General features: G+C 38.7%; 1 protein-coding gene across 1 annotated transcript in view; it reads right to left on the bottom strand.

The window, feature by feature from the left end:
• Window positions 1–1672: 1672 nt before the first annotated feature.
• LOC113115956 (eukaryotic translation initiation factor 3 subunit E-A-like) overlaps window positions 1673–24802 on the bottom strand; it is a 42661-nt gene continuing 19531 nt past the window's right edge. Inside the window, exons 6-13 of the mRNA XM_026283706.1 lie at window positions 23643–23768; window positions 22433–22557; window positions 18220–18346; window positions 14681–14782; window positions 8875–8984; window positions 4306–4408; window positions 3427–3561; window positions 1673–1882 (exon numbers count right to left, since the gene is read on the bottom strand). Of these exons, the coding sequence (XP_026139491.1) occupies window positions 1844–1882; window positions 3427–3561; window positions 4306–4408; window positions 8875–8984; window positions 14681–14782; window positions 18220–18346; window positions 22433–22557; window positions 23643–23768 (867 nt within the window). The 3' untranslated portion in view covers window positions 1673–1843. The remainder of the gene's footprint in view (window positions 1883–3426; window positions 3562–4305; window positions 4409–8874; window positions 8985–14680; window positions 14783–18219; window positions 18347–22432; window positions 22558–23642; window positions 23769–24802) is intronic.

The raw sequence follows: 24802 nt of genomic DNA, 5'->3' as shown, positions 1-24802 counted from the left end.
TTTGGCTCAGATTATCCAGAAGCCTCCCAGGTGAGGTCAAAGTGTGCAGCACCTGATTCAGGTACAGATACACTGATTTATAACAAACAGGTGTTACAAAACACAGCACTTCATATACACCACAGAAAAGTGCTCATGTCCTTAAAAACACGTTTGATACAGTCTACACGGACTGTCCGTTACCCTCCTCAGAGAGAGAGAGAAGAAAAAAAACATTTGTCATTTCTTAAGTGATGACACTCTCTCCTCCAGAGCTCTTTGATGTTCAGATCAAAGTGAAATTCTTCCAAAGTCAATGTTAATTTATATGATGGCTATTTGTCTCGATCAGTGAAACACAATAGAGTTTAATTTCTCATTAAACTAAATCTTATTAAAAGATGTGTTTAATCTCCTGCCTTCCTTATTCTTGAGCTGTATCAGGTTGCTTGACGGTCTAAGCTTAGTTATAGCCATTTATTGCAGATACGTTTATGTGCATACTATAACCGAATATAAAATTAAAGCACCTGAAGTGATTCCCTGCCAATTTGAAGCTTCTGCATTGGAAAAGACACTGTAATGATTTCATACTACTGAAAAGCTGATCTAAATTTAGGCCTGCTCGTTAAAAAATAAATACATTTGCAATTTGGAAAACAGGACTCGAGGAATAATCCAGAGAAAAATGTATTATGGAACATACGTTGTATGTTTTAATTATGCGTCCTGTTTTTGAACAAATGTCTTAACCTTTTCATGTAAGGGAAAGGGAATGAACAATGCGAAAACGGGAAAGATTATGTAGCCCTTTTAACCAAAACCTACGGTGACCTTTTCGTTTGGGTGTTTGTTTATTTACTTTAAGTGAAGTGACAGACGTTGTGGTGGACAACCTTTTCAGCCACACGTCTGCTGTTGGTTTGGATGCCTTTCTAAAACAACATCTGAGACAGCACTCCTAAGGTGAATGTGATAATTAAGGGCTAGGAGGCTTTTATTTTCGTAATGTGTCATGGCACAGGACCGGTTAACCAATCACTTTAGCCCACCCCCCTCCTTCCTCCCCACCCGGCCGCTCGCTCGCTCGCTCACTGGGAAAGTAAAGGTGACGTCAGTTGTTTTAGATGTCTGGCTGGGAGCCCGAGCGCTGTGGCAGCTATAAGCCCCCTCTTCACTCGTCCAGAGAGACAGGGCCCATAAACATGTCAGCTGATAGAGAGGCCAAAGCAGACATTAAGACATGCTTCGTATCCCAGCCTGCAGCATCTGTGAGCAAGGGATGGAAATAGAAAACTAGAGAGCGTCAGACTGTAGATGTCACATGCAGAAGATGGGATGAGATGGGGAAGGTGGGGAGGCATTATGTTGATTGTCTAGCTAGCACATCTGACATGCCCAACAAAAAGGACGAGCAACATCGAAAATGACAATGAGAGTCAGGACGATCACCTTTTTGTGCCCTCTACACCGCAGCGGAGTGGGCCGCTACATAACAGAGCCGTAAACGCAGCAGACTAAACACTCATTCATCATTACGGCGCATACATGTGCAGCAGCACAAAACCCCCCAATCCCACTCAGTGACTCAGAGCACATTAAAACTTCATCTATTACACAAAAGATCACCACCACTTAACCCTCAACCACCATTCGTAATGTCCAGGAATAAAATGCAAGCATGAGGTGAAGATGGTTTTGTAAGGTTTTTTCTTTATTTAATACCAGACGCATTAAACCCAAGTGTAAAAATAAGGCCTCTGTCTCGCTCCTTTGAGGGACGCGAGAGGGAAAACAGGATGTTCGGCCACAGTATGGGAATGCTGGAAGGTTAGATTGAAGTGTACGCTCCGCAAAGATCCACTCAATAAAAGCCAGAATCCTGAGGTGCCCAGTTTGGAGTCTAAATAGAGAGGAAAGAGAGAGCCAAAATATGTTATTACCCATCACAAATGCATGCGAGGTCATTACAGATGAATACTATAGAGTGCTGCAGTGATGGATGTATTATTGTAGGCCAACCAGGAAATTTGCATCACTACCAAGCCCATTTCCACCATGCAATAAAAAAAGTAAATAGCAACTTTTTTTCTCTCACAATTCTGACTGTCTTTGTTTTGTTTATGCTTCTTACAGAATAATAAAAAAATGAAATGAAATTTTTCCATCTCACAATTCTGACTCTTTTCCTCGCAATTGCAAGTTTATATCACGCAGTTGGGACTTTTATTCTCAGAGCTATGGGTTATAAACTCGTAATTGTGACATTTAACATTTAGAATTCTGACTCTTTCTCAGTTTCTTCAAAGTTTACATCTTGCAATTCTCCATTAAGATCTCGCACTTTATTTACGTTTCTGAGTTTCTAAATTTAAAAAAAATCATTGCAAGACAAAAAAAAAAATTGTGAGATAAATAGAGGTAGAAATGAGCACTGTGGCTCCCTCAACAAAAAACCCAATAGGATTTTTCATTGGCCTGTTACCATCACGAAGCTTCTTCTGAAAACTCTTTTGGTCTTTAAAAAAAAAAATGTAAAAAAAACCCCCCCGAGTTAGACTCGTTTACAAGAGCATGATTAGAAACACAACAAAGCTGTAAAAGCAGACTAGTTAGTAGATGGCTTTTAGTGTTCAGCATGATTACACTTATTTTCCCTGACAATCTCCGTAGTCCCATTTAGCTACATTTCTGTTTATTTATTTATTTTAAAACAATGACTTTGGAATAATGCAACTGCAAGCGCTTGTTGCCTGGTTTTGGCCCACAATCTCTTGAAACTATCTACTACAAAACTGCAGTCATTTTGCAAGTACAAGAAGTTCGATTTCACATTCGCACCTTTCCTTTGGGTTTTTCCTGAGAAAATGTTCAATTAAATTGTGTCTGGCCAAACACATCCAAATACAGGACTGTGTGTAATGGCCTTTGCCATTGTGGTTTTTGTGTGAGTGAGTCAGTTAAATTACGTGTTTTGAGGGACCAAGACATTTAAAGGCCGTTATTTTTAAACGCTCCATTTCAAACAAAGCGAGGTCACGTTTGTCGTTGGCCAATCACTACGCAAGGCCAAGATCAAACGAAGACGGACTGGACCCCAAGCAAAACATCTGTGGTGACTCCTAAACGTAGGGAACTCCACAGAACGTGTGCGCGATTGTGTGCAAGCGTTATTTACTCTGCAGCGCTGAGTCATGGGACTCAGACCCTCTTCTTTATGGCTGTGCTCTGCTACCTTGTCATTAGGCCTTTGAAGAAAAACGGCATGATGAAAGCGCCTGCTCTGTTAAACTTGCTCTTACTGGTTTACGCCGTGTAAAGACAGTTCTGGGCTGACTGCCGCTCGACATTCTTCTGAATAGATCATTTGTGTGTGTAAACTACAGGGCTCAAGACAAACAGAGATGAGATCAGATAAAAGGAGGAGAGATGCTCTGCTGCTTTGACCTCATTCCTGTTGGCGTGGGTCTGCTTCTTCTCGATGTTCATGGCCAGCATTTGGCTGCGGAACGAAAGGCTCTTGGTTTTCTCGATCACCTGCTGATATGGTGATATGGCGTTGTTGCCCATCACCACGTGACCCTGCCAAAGAAAAGAGGAGAGGAAGAGAGATTCAGAGCTAAACTTAGAAAACACCAATTATTTTCTGTTGCCACAGACACATTTTCACAACCTCCTCAAAAAACACAAAGGAGCTAATTCTGTCACTCCAGTAGAATGTCCTGTGATTTCTGAGACCAGAAGTCATGTTACTTTGTTAGGATGTTATGACCAAGGTGCTGGGTCAGTTGCAAAAAAATTGTTTTCTTTGACATGGATATTAAATGACACTACTGTTCAAAAGTCTTTTTTTTTTTTTTTTTCAGCATCGAGATGAAAAATTACAAAAAATAAATGTATAAAATTACAAAAGAAATACATAAAATTATTCTTTCGAACTTTCTATACTTCAAAGAATATATATTAATCAAGCAGAAAGAAAGAAAACCATTATAGAATGGTTTCTATAGGTCTTGAATATTAATCTATGTCATGAATAAAAAACAAAGTACATATGTCACCATACTGAGAATGACCCTCCTTCGGGACAGTCCTCTTACCCTCGATGAAGGATATGGTGAGTAAGCGAGCACTGAGCAGAATAACTGACGTAATTGATTGCCTCTCCTTTATGTTTTAAAGCAGAACACAATCTCTGCACAAAAGAAGCGGAATTTGATTTTCAGACTAATTAAAGGACACTAACGCAGCACCTATCAATTGTTTCGCTATCTGAGGAGGGAGGCAGAGAAACAATGAGTGAAATAAAATATGAGAGACTCTCACCAGTTTGGAGTCGATTTTGGCATCCAGCCTGGCATTACGAATGAGGTTGACAATCCATCTTTCTGCCTCCTCGGGAGTCATATTCAGCTTATCGGCCAGCATACTGCAAGGCAACACAGTCCATTAGGACAAAACTTGGGTAAGGGGAGAACATTATATACACTGATGGCATTACGTGAAAATTGTGAGGTGTATAACAAGCTTGTAGAGTGAGTGTGTGTGTGCACGCAGGTTTAAAGTGCTGATCGAAAGTGCTGGATGATAATGGGTTTACTGTCATAGCTCAGCATTTAGACGTCTGTTCAAGAGTGACAAATGCCTTGCATTATGTAATCAAGTCTGTGATTCTAATCTCACTAAGAAACCCATAAAAACAGAGTACAATTACATCATTGCGCTTTTGCGAGTATGAGGTCAAGGTAGCGATGAAACTTTGCAGACAAGAACAAAAGGACATTGCATGGACTTGCATGACTTCTACTGACAATCCACCTGACATTTTAGAGAAACTGTCCAGAAATGAAGCCAGGTGTCTCCTTCACAGACGTGTCTTTTAGAGAGGAAGGTGGCAGCTAGGCCTCTGTTCTTTGATCCACAATCCTACTACCGCAGCTGGCTTTCTTTTCGGCTAAGCTCATTTCATGCAAGTGAGAAAGTGCAGGCTTGTCCCGTTCTGTTCTACACACCAGGTTTCCAAACAATGAATATGCTTTCACAGTGAAAGGTTAACTCAATCATCCACCGTGGCAACAGAATGGGTCTAGAGACCGGCAGAGATGACAGCTTATATCATTTTGCTCCCAATGAAACCCTCAGAAAATGATGCGTGACAGGCTAGATTGGTCATAAAGCTCATTATTTAAGAGCTAACCGCCAACGAATGTGCTAGTTGTCACATCACGAGTTCCAAGCTGGTGATGGTTAACACATGTCCAACATCAAGCGGTGACACTCGCTACGGGAAAAAGGAATGCCTGTCGAATCCAGGGGTTAAAGCAAGGACATGAAATCCAAGCTCTTCGGCAGCCCCAAAGAACTCCGCAAAGCATGCGGCACGCTGATGAACAATTACAGCCGAAAAGGAACAGGAAACCAATTAAGACACTGGGAAGTTTAGATAGCTGTACAACCATTACAGGCCCACAGACCTAGAGGTCTAGACCATGTCTGAAACGAAGCAGACTTGTGAGCTTTCACAGAAAAATCTATGGAAATGCCAAAGACTTGATTATCAATCCAAATGACTGGTTTAAGGAGAGAATCGCATGATAAGTAAACAGCTTGAACAAACATGGCGCCGGTTTACTCTAGTGACGCAAGCGGCAACGAATATCATTTCACTGGTTTAATTAAATCATGACACATGTCAGTCAAGCCAAAGTCAAAGATCGACTCAAAACAAATAAGATCGAGTTTCCTCTTTAGGGAGCTGACCCTCCGGACAAGCTAAACCAGAGACCAAGGTCAACCACAGCCTCGGTGCAATGAAATGGCCCACACACATGCTAATCTAATTCTATCCAGCTTTAAAATGAGAAAGGGGGGAAAGGTAGTACGTACATGAGCGTGCCACTAATATGAACGAAAGTCTGAACTGAAACCAAAAATATACAAACGCTGAAAGAAGTAATTATGGAAAAGATTGAGGTTGGGTGAACGAGCCACTCAAGCATAAGTGCCTGACAGGGCGGTTTAAGCCAAGCAGCTTGACTCCTCTCGCAGCAGTCTCAATTTACACAGACTTAAACCTGGTCCTCTGGGGTTGGGGGGATGGAGGGTAAGGATCGTTTACACTTCGACCCCTTGCATGTACCAGCTCCTTGCAGGTGATTTATCCAATTCTGATTCCAGGCCGGTGGGACTTGGCCAAGCGGTCTCACTCCAGGAGACGTAGACTGTTAAAAGGTCAGCTGCGAATTGATACAGGGCTGACCTGCACTACAGAAGTTTTAAACACAGTAGACTCAAAACAAATGCACTGTTAAACATTTCCATATGAAGACACAAAGAGATTCACATCACTGGAAGTGACCCCTGCTTCATTGCTTGGGGTAAAACGGATTCCCCTTATCCCATTAAAACATCCTCTTCTCTTCATTTAGAAGAAAATATTGGTAGTTTCAATGACACATGCTTGTTTTTCTTAGAGAAATGCAGAGTTCTCAGTTGAGATGTAAACTGAATTAACATTTTTATTATTTATACTAGTTATAAAATGTTAATAAAATTACGAAAAATAAAAATATATAAATAAATTACACTACATAGATTTGATTGTTCATATTAAAAAGAGTAAAAAAACAGTAAAACATTTCTACACTTTTTAAAGCAGCAGACGATGAAACAGCCTAAATGCTTGTTATAAACAGAATGTTAACATCTTTTGATAATAAAGTTAACCTTTATAGTTAGCATTCTTCGTGTGAAAGGGCCTTAAAGGAAGGAAAACAAACAAAAACAAACATGCAGATGAAATACAACAATGCCTCCTATATCAGTGGCTCTGCAAATCAACTGCAAAATTAATTACTGTGGACTGTAAGAGACCACAATGATTTACAGATGACAAGATTGGAAACGCCATTCAACTAAAATTCTCATTAAGCGCTCACAGACTACTCAAATCAGGGCCAATGAATGCACAATTGGGAATTTAAGTCTTTGAGGACAAGACACAAAAATGCAAAGGCCATCAAAAGTGAAAGTCATAAAACTGGATTTCAAATAGAGCCTTTTCCGGACATTTTTATATATAAAGCCATTTGTAGTTGTGGTCTTTTTTGGTGTATGCTGAGGGCAAGAACAGAAATAAAAATCCTGCCTCCTCATTCAAGGCCAACAACTGTAAACTTAACAAAAGTGCTACAAAATTGGCATTCATTTCATTTGAGTCCACAATTAGCTGCAGAGGACTTCTGCGTACTGTACCAGTGACATGCACTAATAAACTAAAAGGGATGTTTTCCAATCCCCTAAACAGACAAAATGCAGCCTTTCAGGCGACTCCTTTGAGCTACTATCTTGAACAGATAAACAGCCATCACAATTGAGTTTCCTAGTTCAGCATTACCTTTGTCGCCTTTGACAAGAAAATGGATTCAATTGCAACGAGGCTGCCAAAAAAGAGCCAGGACTCCAAATCAATTCCAGACTATCTGCAACTGGAGATTTGGACAGAGCCTGATCACATTCCATGTTTCAACCTTGACTCCAGCCCTTCTCGGTTTTATACAGCTCAGAAAATGCAAGCAAGCAATTAGGGTGTACAATGAAGCATGGAAATAGTGTGAGAACCTGGGGATGGCTGGTTTTTGATCGCCGGGGTGTGCGGTTAGAAGAGAAACAACAAATTCCGAATGGCTACATCTATGCATGTGCACTACTGTAGAAAATGGAAAAAAAAAGAAAAAAAAAAATGCATTAATTAAAAAGCCATTACAGGGCTTTCATCAAATGTGGTATATGATATTGTGTCGGGTGAGCTTGTGCAATCGCGAACATGGTCCCCTTCGGCATTTACAGGATGTCATAAATCCCCCAAGGTAGATGCAACCTGTTAGCATATCTCTGGTTTGCCGTCAAGTGCTTTCTGCTTGGCGCGCAAAGGCGATGGCGGGAAAAAGAATGCAGGACAGATGCTCAAAGACTACTAGTTATGAAAGCTCATTAAACAGGCAGGAGGGCAACGCGGCCTCTCTGCTCTGCACTCCGTCACTGGAAGGCTAATAGGAACCAGGCAGAGGGAAACCAGTGACACCCGCCCAAACCACCCTTTCCATACAGATCACTTCTTTTCCACCAATGGAAAATCTTTGGGACTGAAACCATTGCGTGTCTTCCCTGGAAGCCTACAATGCCATATAAATACCGTAAAAGGGGCAATAAAAAAAAGAGCAACCAGAGTAAAGTGGTAATAAAACACCTGCCGCATTCAGCCAGACGCAGACCTGAGAGTCTATGAGGAGTTCAGAAGATGCATTGTGTCAGTGATAATTGAACCATATGGATCAATGGTCAACTTGAATCACTGTTAATATACCTTAACTAGTCTCTATAATTTGTTTAACTGCAGGAATATTCCTCTTCGGTTGCGTTATAAGTGAATTAGCGTGCATGAAAATCTCAAAGCGCCATTATGTTACAGTCCTAACAAGGATGTGACAACGCAACACAATAATAGAGTAAGTGGTGCTTGGAAAACAAAAATCCGCTGTATTATACACAGATGGGGTGCAACCATTAAGATGGGCCAATATGTAGACCCTTTAGACATGCTTCAAAACAGATGGGTGGATGTGCCTGGGATGTCTGGTTCTGAATGCGTGTCTCCATGTGTGAGATTGAGGTGCTGGCAGCTGGTCTCTGGACATGCTTCCTCCAGCACACTGGGTAATAAAAACTTATCAGAGAGTGGAGTGGGAATGGAAGAGAGGAAACAGGAAGCGTTCCCACATTGTGGACACATTTTCAGACCTGCTACCTTTTTTTTTTCTTTTGATCATTCCTGACAACGATTTATCATCAATTTGTAAAAGTTATTTTGTACTGCATCAAAATCCGAGTGCTAACCTTATACTGATGCACTGGTGAATTCGGCAGAAGGTCTCGAAGATGAACAAACGGGCATTTTCAATGAAGTCCTCAAGGCAGGCCACAAGGAAAAAATCATTCACCAGCACCTTTAAAAGATATAAACATTCACATTAGACACTGTGCATGAAAATGCATTCAAGCCTATGTTGATTAGGCATGTAAGTTTGAAAAATTTGCGTTTCAAATGTTTTCACTTTTTATGACCCCCAAATATGAGCCCCTAAAAAAATAAAGGCTTTTTGCTAAATAAAATTAATTTCAAACGTTGTTGTGCCTGTATGATTTTGTAATATTTTTAAATGAGTTGCTTCTTATGATCAGCAAGACTGCATTTATTTGATTAAAAATAAAGTTTAATAGTAATATTGTAAGATATTACCAATTTAAAATAATTGTTGACGATTTTTTACATAAATACATTTGAAAATATTTAAAATGGTTAATTTCCTGTGATCAGAAATCTGTATTTTCTGCAGCCATTACTCTGTGATCAACTTTTTCAGGATTCGGTGATGAACAAAGTTCAGAAGAATAGCATTTACGGTACTTGAATTTTTTGTAACAACGTAAATGTCTTTACGGTTACTTTTGATCAATTAAATGCATCCTTGCTGAATAAAAGAATATTTAAAAAAGTAGTGAATGTTTTATATTGTGACAAACTTAAATAGCATAAATAAATCTTATTTGTAAAATATAAAATAAAATGTCTGACTATTCTGATTTTTATGTAAATGTTTGTGTGTCCAATTCTTCATAAACATATGTAAATGCACCCATTGTCACATGTTTTACAAGCAGCATTTGTTCCCAACCTTTGCTGGAACACAAACTCTGGCAAAATGTGACAATGAGCAGTACAGGAAGTTTATATAAACTCAGAACGGAAATAAAAGTTCCACTTAATCCTGAGGTCGCGGTAATAGCACCTGGTTGGGGAATAACAGTATGTTAAAAAGCCAAAAGCAAGGCAAATTAAAATAGAAATATGATAAATTATGGAAATGAATGCAGGCGAGGCCTTATAGCTAACACATATACAACGGTGTTTAATGATTTCCTCACAGTAAAAAAAAAAACAGTATCTGGAAGCACAAAAAAAAAAAAACTGGGGTCATTCTCGGCACTCTAAACTAACCGCAGATCTTAGAAAACCACAGCCCCCACATGAAACATGGCAGGAACAGTGCCAGCCACCAAATTCACCACATTGGCTGTGACTTATCACCATTTGTCTTGCCCGTTGCCGCAGGGTCCGCCAGGCTGTGCGGTGGAACCAATTTACAGTGCCACTGCTTTCAAATGTCTCAACTAACATCTACTATCAATCTCAGACGCTCAGCAGCTGAGTTCTGATCACCGCATACTAACCTCCACATCCTGCAGAGACCTGGTGTGCTTTACCTTGCAGTCAAAACGCAAACAGTCAGTGCATTCCACATGGCTGAAGACATGTGTGAGCCCCCGCTGTCCCTGCACGGTTCACATGCAGTCCCCCGTCCCGCAACTTTGTGTGCGCATCTGTGCTCACAGCCCCCACTTTGTTTGCTTAGGCTTTGAAAGCTACCATCTCTGTGGTTCTGCTTGAAGAAATCCCAGCTACATGGCTACGGCCCTATCAGCCAACACACATTTCATCATTGCCAACATCTTATCTTAAGCTGATAACCATTTGCTTAAGTGCTATTATTACTGACAAGGTTTTTTCTGTAAAAGAGGAAGAGAACAAGTCTATGACAATTTCAAAGTAGCACAAAAAAACAAAACAAAAAAAAAACACTTTCAGCTAACTGGAATCTTAAAGGAGTAGCCTTTTTTTCAGTCTTCAAAACAAAACAAAAAAATTAACACAGGACTATATAAGGTTGTGTCTGTTTTATGCATAGCATAGACTTTACGAGCCCAAACCATTGTTCAAATGGCTGAGATGGATCATGTGAAGAAGGAAAAATTACAAAATCTGACTGGATAAGCATTATAAGGTAATCACGATGCAAAGTAAGCAATGTGATGATCCACAGCTTGAAGAAAATCCCAGAACACTTATGCGGTCAGTCTCTACAGATCCAGGACCGTGTCCAGTAAGATTAAATCACCGGCCTGCAAAACTTCTGGAGCCATGGGTGCTGATGATATGCTAAAGAACTGTGTGTAAACAACGGTGCTGCATTTGGGTAATTTTAGGTTGTTTCAGACATCTAGTTTGGGGTCAGTATGAATTTTAAAAAAATACTTTGTCAATATTAAATCGATTAAAATTGACAGTTAAGACTTTTATAACGTTACAAAATATTTCCATTTCAAATAAACGCTATTATTCTGAACTTTCTATTCAACAAAGAATATATGCATCATATTTTCCACAAAAACAAATAGTTAAGAGAGTATTAACTGCTCAATAAGAAATGTTTCTTAAGCGTCAAACTTCTGATGGCTCCGGTGACATCAAAAGACCTGGAGCAGTGGACACTGAAAAATCAGGTTCATACACACGCACACATTTATATATGTACACGTATACATATATATACACACACATAAACACACCCTATATATATATATATATATATATATATATATATATATATATATATATATATGAGAAAAGTGGCTCATCTCCTGTTTCCAAAATGCATCACAAAGTGCTTGAGAAAGCTGTAAACTAATTCCACATTGCACAAGGTGCAAAAAACCTTACGCGTGTTTAACACGTACTCCGTCTGAGGTACGTATGCGTTGCATTTTTATTTTTTTTTTTTACGCACCCATGTTAACGGATTCCAGTGTTCACGCGGTTGCTGTCCGTCAGTGTGTTCCCGGAAGCAAACCGGCGGCATCTTAGCATGTCCCGTTTGATGTGGTAATTTCACAGTAGGCATACACACAGGTTTAAAGACTCCTTTCGCCCCCTACAGATTCGGTTAGGCATACATCTGCGCTAAAATATTGAGGTGAAAGTCATCATAGCTCGCCTAGTATAGACCCAGCTCTCAATCCAACTTTGAGAATAGATTAACGGCAATATTTTTTTTTCTCGTCCGATAAGAGTCTCACATTAACACAGCACGTTAACGCCGATAACAGCCCACCATTTTATATATGTATAACTGAAAAAAAAAAAAACATGAATGATTTAAAGACTAATAAATGTGTTAAATGAGAGAGAAAAGCTTTCTAGGGGTCTTGAATTATAATTTATTTCAGACTCTTTCTGGATCTATTTAAATCTCGTAAGTGGTATTTTTATTTAAAATGGTGACAAATTGTCAATGGACAAATATATTAAGAAACATAAAGTGTATAAATATTTTGCTTGAACTCCTGAGGGGAAGAGAACATTTTTGGAGGTCATGCACCTCTTTTCAATAATATTTTCTTTATTCCAAATTTACACTCATTTGTCTTTTTTCCCCCCATTTGTTTGACACTAAGAGGAAGTTTGTTTTTGTACAAGTAAAGGCGGTCGAGCGCAGACACTGATGACTTGCAAGGCTTCAACAGTCTAACAGGAAAAGCCTCGGGCTGTTGTAGACGGGCAACTCTGATTTTCTAAGTCACCACTCAATCAGACTGTGAATTTGCGAGCATTTAGAGCTGACATACATCGGAGCCTAGCCAGTTATGCTCACATGCCACAGTGTTTAACTTTTTTTTGCAGCTTGTGATCTCGATAATGCCTCAGGCTTTCATAATCAGGGTCAGGACTAATTAGTGACCATTTACGCAGTGTCTGGGCTGAGCTCTTGTAGAATATGCCTGGTTCTGGAGGTCCAGTAGCTGGAGGGCTCTCACGAGATCTCACAGATGCAGGTGTGCTAATTACTGCTAGCCTTACAAAGCCTGGCCTCCAAGCATGCAAAGTGTAATAGAGAGCTCCCAAATGACTCGATCAGTTAGACCTGCATAGACCCCCACTAAAAAACACGACTCCTGGTGATTTGGGACTCGTTTCCTCTCTGCTTCTTGATGATAAACGCGTAGAATGAAAAACAGCTGGCCTGATCAAATGGGCACTCTCACAGAAGTAAATGTTTATAAATCATGTCAGCGTTTTAGGAAGGTTCCCATTTCAATGTTAAGTTGGGTTATTTCATTCTCCTATAAAAAGCCTGCTATTTAACATACGAGGTGCATGTTGCTAAACAAAACTGAATTGTTTTATTTAAGGCAATGGCAGAAGATGGGCAGTGCAACTGGTTTTTGAATTCATAATCATTTAGAGAACAGGAATGAGCTTCGACATAAGTGCACACTAGGCTAAAGGCACTCAAGCTAATTACGCTTGGGATGAATCTTTGCAATGTAATTGTTTACTGCAACCAAGAATGCGCCTGAAGGCCATTTCTGGCTTTTATCACACTGAGACGTTCTCATTCAAAGTAAAATATTTTTTTGCCGTTTAAAATTTGGCAAGTTTGTGGTACAGCTTACCAAATGCATTTAGGTCAACATGCAATGTTTTCCAGGGTCAGAATGGCAAAAAAAATTTTGGGTGCTGTGCCAACGACGTTTGTAATCGCATGGTAGCAAAAGTCTTTGCATTATTCTTACTATGATAATGATGAAACCAATGTATTGTAAAGAAAAAAGAACATCAACCCTTATTAAAGCTCTTTTAAATTAAAAGTGTTTAATATATACAGCATATTCAGAATTTGGTGTTTTGTACTAGCAGCTCTAAAATCCTCTCTCTCTCTCTAGCCTGATTGCGCTGTTGTTTCGGATAAAAGCGTCTGCTGAATGCATAAATGTAAATATAATGTAAATTTGGAATATGGCTCATGAGTGCTAGTGCCTTGGACATTTTGAAACTCAAAAGCTTCAGTTTCATTTCAATGAATACTTCATTGAACAAAGCGACTACAAGTCTTCAGAATTTCTCTCTCTCTCTCAAAAAATAAAAAGTACAATGACAAGTGAAATTTTTTGAGGTGAGCTATTCCTTTGAAACAGATCTTGTTACTCCATTTTATTGTTGTTTTTTTGTCGGTGCCATGTTGGCAATAAAAGTCAGTAGTTTAACTGTGAAAACAGAAAGAATGACACAGCAGGGCAAGGGTGAAAACTGATGAAGTGACCATTATGGAAGGCCATTTATAAACGGGAATAAAAATACAGATCATTGGCTTGTCTGTACCACAGAAAGCTCTTTCCAGTGCTTGTCCGCCTCTGCTCACCAAAAGCACTTCTTGTTAACCATTCCAGTGATCTGACAATTACCCGCTCTCATAAAAACATGACAAATGGTGAGTCAGAGGCTCTTTCAGGGGCCCACTTCCATAGCTGGCCATGACACCGCGGCGTGCAGAGACTGCTGTGCTTTAAGACCCCTTTCAGGGCCCGAAACAGAAGGGTAGGCTGTTTGTGGCTGCAGTAAAATGACACAGCATCGCTTAAGACTATCACCAGGTTTTAGGAAATTTCAGAGGATGCCTCTGACCAATCAGAGGTCAGAGACTCGTTGTGATGACATCACATCTCATCATTAGGGAAATCGAGACATCATCTGCATAAATTACGAAGCTAAAGGCTTTTTGTGGCCAGACAAGTAGTGAAGGATGAGCTCAACGTCTTAGAAGAAGGATAGTCTCTTCAAACGCTTTCGCTAATGGAACCTGTTATGAAACGTTATGAATCTTACACTTTTGGGAAAACAGGAACATGACAGAAGATACAATCAATCTGCAAAGTTCCTATAAAGAGGAGGGTGTGCCATGCTTTTAAGGACAAGCTGAGTAACAAGCTAATAAAAAGGTAACAGGAAAAGACAGCTGGAACTTACCGCCTCACACTCTCTCAGCTTCTTCTGAGCACTATCAAAGTCAAAGTTCACATATAGACACTCCACAAACTCCGTGATGGGATCTTTGTAGGTGTACGACTCCTAAAAAGATGATAAAAGAAAAGAAAAAAAACAATGCAATTTAAGGGAAAACTCACATACAATTAAATGTTCTTTTCACCTATACTGTTGGTTCTTAAATTGGGGTTCCTGTTTCTCATTGTAAATTTACTTGACATGCATGAAAGTGTTTTATTAACAAATAAAATGTAACATTACACGCAGAGCTGATATTAGCTGTTCAAGCACAAAATTACTGCTGCTTTCATCTTGTGGTTGCAAATGTGGCTGTCGCCAAACTGTTGCATCTACTTTATTAATTGGCACAAACAGAAAGTTAATTTGCCTACAGTATGTAACATATGGCTGATTTAATTAGACTTATTTTTAACCGTAAAACTTCCTGAAGACGACTTGAAAAACAGTGCTCAAGTCAGATTGGACAACTTTATGGCATATTTTCTGTAACTGACAGCAGCCTGGCATTTCATCCACATTTTATTGTAGATTTTGCCATTTCAAATAAAAATGCTGGATGGAAACAACAAATGTGAATGAAAAATAAAATACAGAAAGAATGCATTACTAGATGTGCATCAAAAAAAGTAATATGAATTTCTAAATTTACGTATCTGAATAATTTTGGTCTGAAAGCAACGCATTACATGAATAAAAGAGTCTTAGTGGCTTCCTCAATGGATACCACTTTATTGACATTTTATTTCTACTTTGCTCCAATATAATTAAAATGTCAAAAACTGTCAAATAAATTAAATTTACTGCTTTGACTGAAACACAGCTAGTCTTAAAGGAACACTCCACTTTTTTTTTTTTTTGAAAATAGGGTCATTTTCCAACTCCCCTTAGAGTTTAAGATTTGAGTTTCACTGTTTTCGAATCCATTCATCTGATCTCCAGGTCTGGAGGTAGCACTTTTAGCTTAGCTTAGCATAGATCATTGAATCAGATTAGACCATTAGTATCTTGCTCAAAAATGACCAAAGACTTTCTATGTTTTTCCCAGTGGCGGTTTCTCCATTAGGGCGATTGGGTGACGCACCACCAAAGGAAAGGGAGGGATTTTTTTTCTCTTTTACATTCAACCACAGTGTTACACTAGCTTTCACAATTCTTGACTGTTTGTGCTGCCTCTAAATAGTCCAATCAGCGTTGAGTCGCCTCAAATTCTCTCAAAGACTTTAATATCTTCTTTATCAAATGTGAAAAAAAAAAAAACGAGATGGGGAAAGCTATAACTTTGTCAGCTGAACGTTCCCTCGGCACAGATTAATTCTATTGTGTCACTGAAATAAAAACCATTCATTTGTTGTAGCAATAAGGATAAATTCGTAATTAAATTAGGATAACCAAAACGAAAAATTTAAACATCAAGTATCTACAAAGGGCGGGAAGTCGTATAAACAAAGATTTTCGAGGGCATGACTTGACTTTTTAGTTACATCGTATACTAAGACCGACGGAAAATGAAAAGTTGTTAGTTACTTGATTATTACACCGGAATAAGAGTCTAGTTCTTACACGTATCAGCCTGGAGAATCACTACTTTTCTTTTTCCGTCGGTCTTAGTATACAATGTAACTACAGAAAAGTCAAGTTTTAAATAGGAAAAATATAGAAACTCTTCTGGTCATTTTTGTGCGAGATGCTCACGGCCTAATCAAATTCAATTATCTAAGCTAAGCTAAAAGTGCTATCGCCAGACCTGGAGATTGGCTGAATGGACTCGGAAACGTTCAAACTCAACTTTTACTTTAGGGGAGTTGAAAAATGAGCCTATTTTCAAAAAAAGTGTAGTGTTAAGAAACAATATAAAATAAGCAGATCAGAAACCTTGAATTTTTGGTTCAAATATCCTTTTAACAACCTGGCCGTATAGAATAATGAGCTAAAACCTCAGCATAATGCGCCATGTCTGTAAACAGCCAAAAGCAGAAAGATTGAGTATAGTCCCTTTAGCAGAGGACCTGATGGGATGAGTCTGATTTGGATATGCAATAGTCTCTGGGTCTTCCCTGCATCCAAATACCACAGATGCTTAAGTAACCATGAGAGAGGAAACTTGTGCAGGGAATATGGTGAGCACCTCAGAACACATGTTTAAGTGATTACACAAAGGCTGTGGGGACACACTTATTTGGATTTCAGTGTCATTGATCTCTGAAGAAGCTACTGTTGTTGGACACGGAGAAATCGGAACACTACAATCAGACTGTCCAGCACCATTCATCAAATCTAGTGGGTTCAAGACTCACACGGCCTGAGAAGGCACACACAGAAACAGAGCTTTTATTTTCAGGCCAATATACACAGCTTCTTTATTCATTCATTTCCACAGATGCAGTGAGGTATAAGATTCCCTGCAGTGTGCTGGATGCATTAAATTCAAATCAAAATATGCTCTTTTTTAACAAGCAAGAGAAAGTGTTGTTTGGTCTGGTGTGGGTAACCTCCCATTGAAAACATCTTTCATTAGATGCAAGGCCAGTGTGGATGACTGCGGGAAGACCAACAGAAAACTAAACAGTTATGAAATAGGACACCACCTAAACAATAGTTTTGCTCTTACTGAAATATAAGGATAAAGGCTTGAAGGGATAGTTCAACCCGAAAATGGAAAAATCTTTCATGAATTACTCACCTTCATTGTTCCATAGCCGCGTGACATCACAGGTTTAACTTTAATTTTACGAAGCTACGAGAACTTTTTTTTTTTTTGCTCAAAATAAACAATTTATTCAGCAATTCCTCTCACCATGTTACAGTCTTCCACCATTTAGGAAAGAGAGAATGCACAGAATGTAATCAAGCCTCATAAAATTATGGTTGAACCTTTGATGTCACAGACTATTTTACTGATGTTCTTGCTACGTTTCTGTGCGTCGATCATGGTAATATCCTTGCTATCTATGGAGGATCAGAGAGCTCTCAGACTCTATCAAAGATATCTTAATTTGTGTTCCAAAGATGGAAGTAGGGCTTACAGGTTTGGAATGACGTGGGTGAGTGAGTAATTAATGACAGAATTTTCATTCCTGGGTGAACTATCCATTTAGAATTTTACACCTTGTAGAATGAATAGAAACACTTTTTAAATTGTTTTTCAATTTGGCATACAAGTATAAGAACTCTCCATTTACTGTGTTTGTAAAATAAAATAAAAAAAATACTAATAAATTGTAAAATACTAATAAAAAAACTAATAAATATAAATAAAATAATAAATGCATAATTAGAGCTGGGTTTTGAGAATTTTCTAAATTGGATTTTGATTATCTTTGTATCAAAATCCAATTTTGAAAATTGTCTCAAAACCCAGCTCTAATTATATATTACATTATTCTTTTATTTATATTTATTAGTCTTTAAATTAATGAATGAATTCAATTAATTCATTCAAAAGAAAACAAATTAACTGAAGGACAAAGGAGTACATAAAGAACCAAAGTCCTGTCTGATACCTGCTGGATGACTTTCACCAGATCCTTTAGCACCTGCCTACGCTTGCGGACGTCCTTGTTAGTGATGACGGCTGTAGTCAGGTAGCGCAGTATGTGTGGGCACATGGTCTGAATAGCATTGAGGTACCTGTAAACAGAAAAATATACAACAACAATAGTCACACGCCTGAAGGACAGCTACAATCTCTACATGGAAAAAAAAGTCACATCATGCAATTTGTCGAGGTGGGACATGGTTTTCACAGCAACTTCCAGTAAGTTCTCATATAATGAATTTGCAGATGCTCAATAAACAGAAGAACAAGAGTGAGAGCATGTTGAAAGCTCCTCTGTTCATTGGTCCCACTGTGGAGGGAAGGGAAAAGGAAAAGCCCCTTTCTAGACATGGATCACCAGCTACAGGCCTGCAGAGAAGTGAAACACTATCCACCAGGGACTTGTTTTTCAGCCACAGGTCAACTAGCTGAGGGCTTCTGCAAGAATGAAAGCTACATAGCACTACTATTACAACCCAAGACAAAGTTCCCTCTCTACAAACGTGCAAGAGCTTTCTTATATGGACGGACAAAAAAGAAAAAGAAAAAAGAAAACATACAACAGATGCCTTGTCATAGGGCTGAGAGCTCCTGTTAAAGTGCACTTAACATTTCGAGTCAATTTGGAGGACGGCCTCCGCGCCTGTGGTATCTGTACAAACATCTTTGACCCCCCTCTTCATCCCCCATACGAGGACCAAATTAAATTTCGAGGAGGAAGTGGCACTGCTCTGCCTTGGCCAGGCTGTTAAGCTCCCTTACAGTTCAGCACAGAGAAACACATGTCATTTGGAGGAAAAGGAGGAGGGCTGCCGGATGGTTTAATTAGCCGAAACAATTAAAGGGACAAGGGGGCCTGTGGCACTTGTGAAGTCGGAGCTAAAAACGGCAGTGGGCTTTGGCGAGTATGATCCCAGTTGGCGCAGCCTTCGGTCTCTCCTCCCTTTGTAGTTGTCTGACTTCATGGCAAACCACAACACTTCATGCTGTGTTCCTGATTACTCGCACTCCCGGGGAGGCTGCAATGGCCAGACCACTCACATGAGTCATGATGCCATATCTGGGCTTTGAACAGAAAAAAAAAAAAAAGGCATTATCTAACCTAGCCCGACAGCTACGACCAAAGCCATGCTACGGCTTAATCGGTTGCTAAATGACTTCGCGAGGAAGAGGGCAAACAGGAAGTAGTAGCTTAATTTGAGTGCGTCACATTCCCCTTACGGAGCTGAGGGTTTGGGATAAGGCTGCAACTAAAAAAATGACTTTGATAATGGATTAAGGTGTTGAATGTGCAGTTGACCCAAGTTCGAGTCCAGCCTGCGTCATGTCTCGCTCTCTCACTCTCAGCGTACTTTTCTGTTGGAGCACTTTAAATAAGGAACGTCACAAAGTAACTGTCAGCTAATAAGTAGCAAGTAGAAGGTTCTCCTTCTAAAAAATGCATGATTGCAATTCTAGCTGAATTATTTTAACTAAATGAACAATAACTGAAAAACATTGTTCTATTTCAAGTAAAAAGAGATGGTTAATTTATCACACAATAGTTCAATATAATTCATTAAACGGTGTAGTTAAATTTTTAAGTAAAAAAAAAATAGAAAATAAAGCCAAACACATTTTTTAATCAATTCTCACCATCTTAAAGTATTGTCACTAATGGAGGCTCTTCAATAAACTTATAATCAATTTGTTGTTGCAGCCCTAATTCGGGGGCTCTGAGAGAGCAGGGAGAGAAAAAGTTAGGAACAAAGCAAAGGAAGGAACGGTGGTGCAGTTCCAGTTTCATGATGCATCTGGAGGGAGGAGGGGAATTAGAGGTAAATCAAGTGAAACTCTGAATCCACTCTGTGCTGGCCGGGATAGTGTTTCGGCGGCATTAGCTTTCCTGTTTGCACCTACATCATAGGTCATCTTGTGACAATATTCTCTCCTGAACTGCCCTTGGACTTGGTTGGAGCGTATTATATGTTAGCCTATCTTTGGTATCACTTTTCCTGCACTGAAAAAAAGTTTGGTTTCTGTTTTTGTTTTGGCCGTCTGCTCGACGGCACAAAGACATCGTGAACGATCTTCAGGCCGAGAGCACTTGATCATACCATGTTCCAAACGATGGCCAAACTACTATGAAATGAACCTGAACGCCATTGGTACAGGCTGGTATTGACATCAGCCTAATTGCCAACAAAACTTCAAGAATAAGAAAAAGGAGAAGAACAGAAAACAAAAGGTCTTTTCACAGGGTCAAAAACAGACCGTGATGCCGTTTTCCAACTTAAACAAGACAATTAATGCATCACCCTCCAAGAACGCAATACTGTTGTGGTGCAGAAAACACAGTGTATCTAATGCAGTAAATTACACTCAGATTCAGATTTATAGGGTCTGATTGCTCTTCATGGCCACAGCTCTGCAAATAAAAGCAGAAGGGGTGAGAGAACAACACAAAAACGAAGCGAAACGAAGGCTTGCCAGCATCGAAAGACCTCTGATCTGACGAGCCCAACCGCAAATTATAAGTACCTTTTTGGAGCTGTTTTAATGAAGCATAACAAATGTTTTTGTATAATGAGCACCTACGTCCAAAGGGCTGCTGTTAAGCCAGCCAATTGTCTCAAAGGCAGGTCAAACATTCACACTAGGTTCACGGCCACAGGTCATTGGCCCTTAAAACAGCACAGTGGTCATGAAAAGAAGGAAAAAGCCAAACCAAAATATGGTTTTCCAGCTAGCGACAGCACAATAAGCCACCTCAATCTGTCTTTTCACCCACTATGGTCAGGTACTAATGAGTAATTATTGGTCTGGTCACCCTTAATCATCTGTGCTGGTGGAAACTGGTGGAAAACAACATCGTCGAGGCAGATTCCATTTTGTCTTTAAATAGTGTATAGGCAATAGGATCCACAGAGCATTAGGGGAAAAGTGTGGCCTTTAAAATAGGTGGAATGTAGAATTTTTTAATAGATCAAGTTTCCCACCTTACGCACCTGGTGTAAACCCACTTAAAAAAAAAAAAATGAATAAAAAAAAAAAAAAAAAACCTTGAAAGGTTCTCTGCACTCAAGTGCTCACTACAGGACTGAACCTTGTTGCCCTTTAATGATGTGTTAAAGTCCTTGAGGGGTCAGCAATAAAATTAGCTGTTATTTTTAACATTTTTAAACAAGTAGTTTTATTTTCTTTTTCTATTCTTTTCTTTTAATGTATAGAAGTTATCATATTTTTCATAAATGTTATCATCATATTAAAAACAACATTTCACTTTATTTTTCTCTTATTTGCGTTATTTATATTTTTATATATTTTTTTCTAATTTTAATTTACATGTACCTATTATTAATAAATTATATAAACATGACAAAAAAATTATTGTTACTATATAATCACTTATTTTATGTTTAAAACTTTTTACACACACACACACACACTGAAATATTAATAAATAAAATAAAAATAAAACCAATCGTTTAAGATGCTATAGGTGAATTTATAGGGTTATGATGCAGAATGTGATTAATAGATATTCATTTTTGATACTAATTATTTTGATTAATTACTAAATTGACTAGTTATTTGCAAAGGTAATCGAAAATGTAAAAACAGATGAAATGAGAAAAAAAAAAAAAAGTTATCCAATGTTCTATGCAAACACGTGCAAAAATCCCACAAGTCCTTCTGCCATGCTGTTTGATAACATTTTCATTTTTCTGTGACCACCAAATTTAAATTTGTAACTAAAAACTATATTCACGCTATTGGCGTTGCATAAGGAAACCGCTTCTTCCTCATGGAACATTTAGACCTGATTATGTATAAAGGTCAACTTATTTTTTTCCCGTTTGGAAAAATGTATTTTGAAAATGACTGAATAAAGATCGACAGACTTGTCCTGACTCGACACCATCGCTTAAAACACTGAACCCGTCAGTTAAACAGCCAATTTTGCCATTGTCAGCATTCGTCCGAGCTGCCAGGCTCGTTTTCGCACTGACCGCTGGGGTCGTGGGTCTGTGAGCGGCTGGCTGGTGAGCCCAGCATCAGCAATTTTGTTTGCGGACTGCGGTGGGCTTTCCAACCTGGACCCATGCTCTCTTCCTACCTCATCCGTTTTTATTAGAGTCAAACCAAAGCAAAACCAAATCCCAGATGGAAAACGAGCAGCTGCAGTAGGTGCTTACTGCGGCTGGTAGAGGAAAAGCTCGATGATGTTGTCTCTCCCTTTAGGGTGGTTGAAGAACACGAAGAGAGACCAGTGGATCAGCCAAGTCCTTTGCTGGAGAGACTGGAGAGGAGAACTTACAGTCTGCAGAGAAAAAAAAGATGGTGGTGTTAAACATAGTATTAAAAGGCTAGTTCAACCCCAAATTAAGATTGTCATCATTTATTAAGCCTCATGTCTTTCCAAACCTATACGAGATACTTTTTATGGAAAACGAGGAGATTTTGAACTGAATGTGCTTAACGAAATTGCAAATAATTGGGAATTGAGATTTCGAGTTTCTAAAGGCACCATTAAAATACCATAAAACAGTCCAAATGACTCATGTGCTGTTTTGAATTTGAACGATAGCTGTAGGCAAAATTTTTTAAATTCAATTCAATTAAAGTCTCTTATGCTCACCAAGACTGCATTTATCTTATCAAAAATGTAGTAAAGTATTAATGTGAACTATTGTTGTAATTTAAAATAACTTGTTTTCTATTTTAATATAGTCAAATGTAATTTATTCCTTTAATAGCAAAGCAGCCATTAATCCAGTAGTGCTGCTTTATATTTTGCGTAAACAGTGATTTTACTTTTCCTACTTTACTTTTTACTTTTTTAATGAATGGAACAGCATTTATCAGCAATAGAAATCTTTTCTAACATTATGCAATGCAACTTTTAATAGTAACCTTGTGGAATAAAAGTATTAATTTCATTAATATCATAATAACAAGTAAATACTAATAAAATATTGTATGTTCGTGTGAACTATCCCTTTAAAACGTGACTTCTCTTGATCGTGACTTGATCATAACAAGATGAACTTCTGACTCCAAAAAACCAACACTTGGCTTCCGCTGCCTTCCAGACTCTGTACAAATCAAAGTTCAGAATAAAAATTTACAATGTCCAAAGACTTTAATGTTATACTTCTCCCCAGGCCAAACCCTTCTTTCCCAGCTCAGTTCCTCCAATTAAAAATCAAGCTGCACCGACATAACACAGCAATTAAGGTTTTGCTTGACTTGTGAGTTGCGGTGAGAAGGAATCGAGGAGATGGAGGAGAGGAGGGGAGGAACAGCAACAGCGGCGGAGCTGTGCTGAAACGCAAGGCGGTCAATATTATGGCCTATGTAAGGGAATCGGAGTGTGGTATTGAATTCTGAGCGGCGGGGCATTACATTGTTATCGATAGTCTCCCTCAGGCGGGTGAGGTCCTCCATGGCAGCTTCCCAGTTCTGCATCAGGATCTCAGAGGCCAGCTTGCCCCACAAAGAGTTCAGCGCGTTTCTGTCCGTGGCAGGGACCTGCACAAACACAGACAAACAGAGAAAAACACATCGACACACTGTAAACAAAAGGTAGACTATGAATCAACATGCACACTATAACAATAATACACTGATTACCTTCTGAATACTGTATTTATGACATCTACCATTTCCCACAGCTAAAAGTTAAGCTTTTCTTGGCTGGAGTAGCATTTTTTATTTACAGCGGATAAACAAAATTACATTTTGTCATCTTTGGGAATTGGTCTTGCGAGGGAAAGAGAAACGGAACCTTAGAGTATTTAGCTTTTCAATGAAACTTCATTTTTGAGATCGTAGTCTTTCTGCATTTCACTTTAGTAGGCACATCTAAATCACCTCAATAAATAAATTAATCCAATTCATTTTCTATTTTGTAATTTCAAGAATTACATAAAACTACCATAAATTTGACTAATGATTCAGAATGATTCATGTCAAATTTCTAGTCTGTACGTTTTATAACACATACACAAACACAATATATAAAAAAAATATATAAAAAATGTTTTTAGGGTTGTTAGGTCAAAGAGGTCCTCAGACAAGAGCTAGAGGTTAAAGGTCAACTTGTCTGTGATATTGCTGGGAAATAATTACGCAAGTTAAACAAGTGCTGTTTAACTAGCCTGGGGTTAATTGCTATCTCGAGGGTAAGAAGGGTCACGTCAAGAGGCTTCAAATTACTGGAACATGAACATGTCTTTTCGAAATACAGAAGCAGACATGAATTCAAGTTTAACAATTTGTTTTTTATATATATATATATATATATATATATATATATATATATATATATATATATATATATATATATATATATATATATATGGAGTCAGTCTTTCGGATATCTGGAATGGAGCTTCAACATGAAAAAATGAGGAAGAGAAGCTCTCCAAAGTTAACGTGAACTTGCGTTGACCTTAGTGCATTGCCTTTGGTGAGGGTCTTTAATGATGTGTGCTGCTGCTACCGCTGCTGCCTCTGTTACTGGCCCTAACACATGTCTGCAAGCTTTGATCAGCCCCGAGACG

The sequence above is a fragment of the Carassius auratus genome, chromosome 16, assembly GCF_003368295.1.
Source record: "Carassius auratus strain Wakin chromosome 16, ASM336829v1, whole genome shotgun sequence".
Lineage (NCBI taxonomy): Eukaryota > Metazoa > Chordata > Actinopteri > Cypriniformes > Cyprinidae > Carassius > Carassius auratus.
Note: the sequence above shows the minus strand (reverse complement) of the source record. Positions and strands in the feature narration are given on the sequence as shown.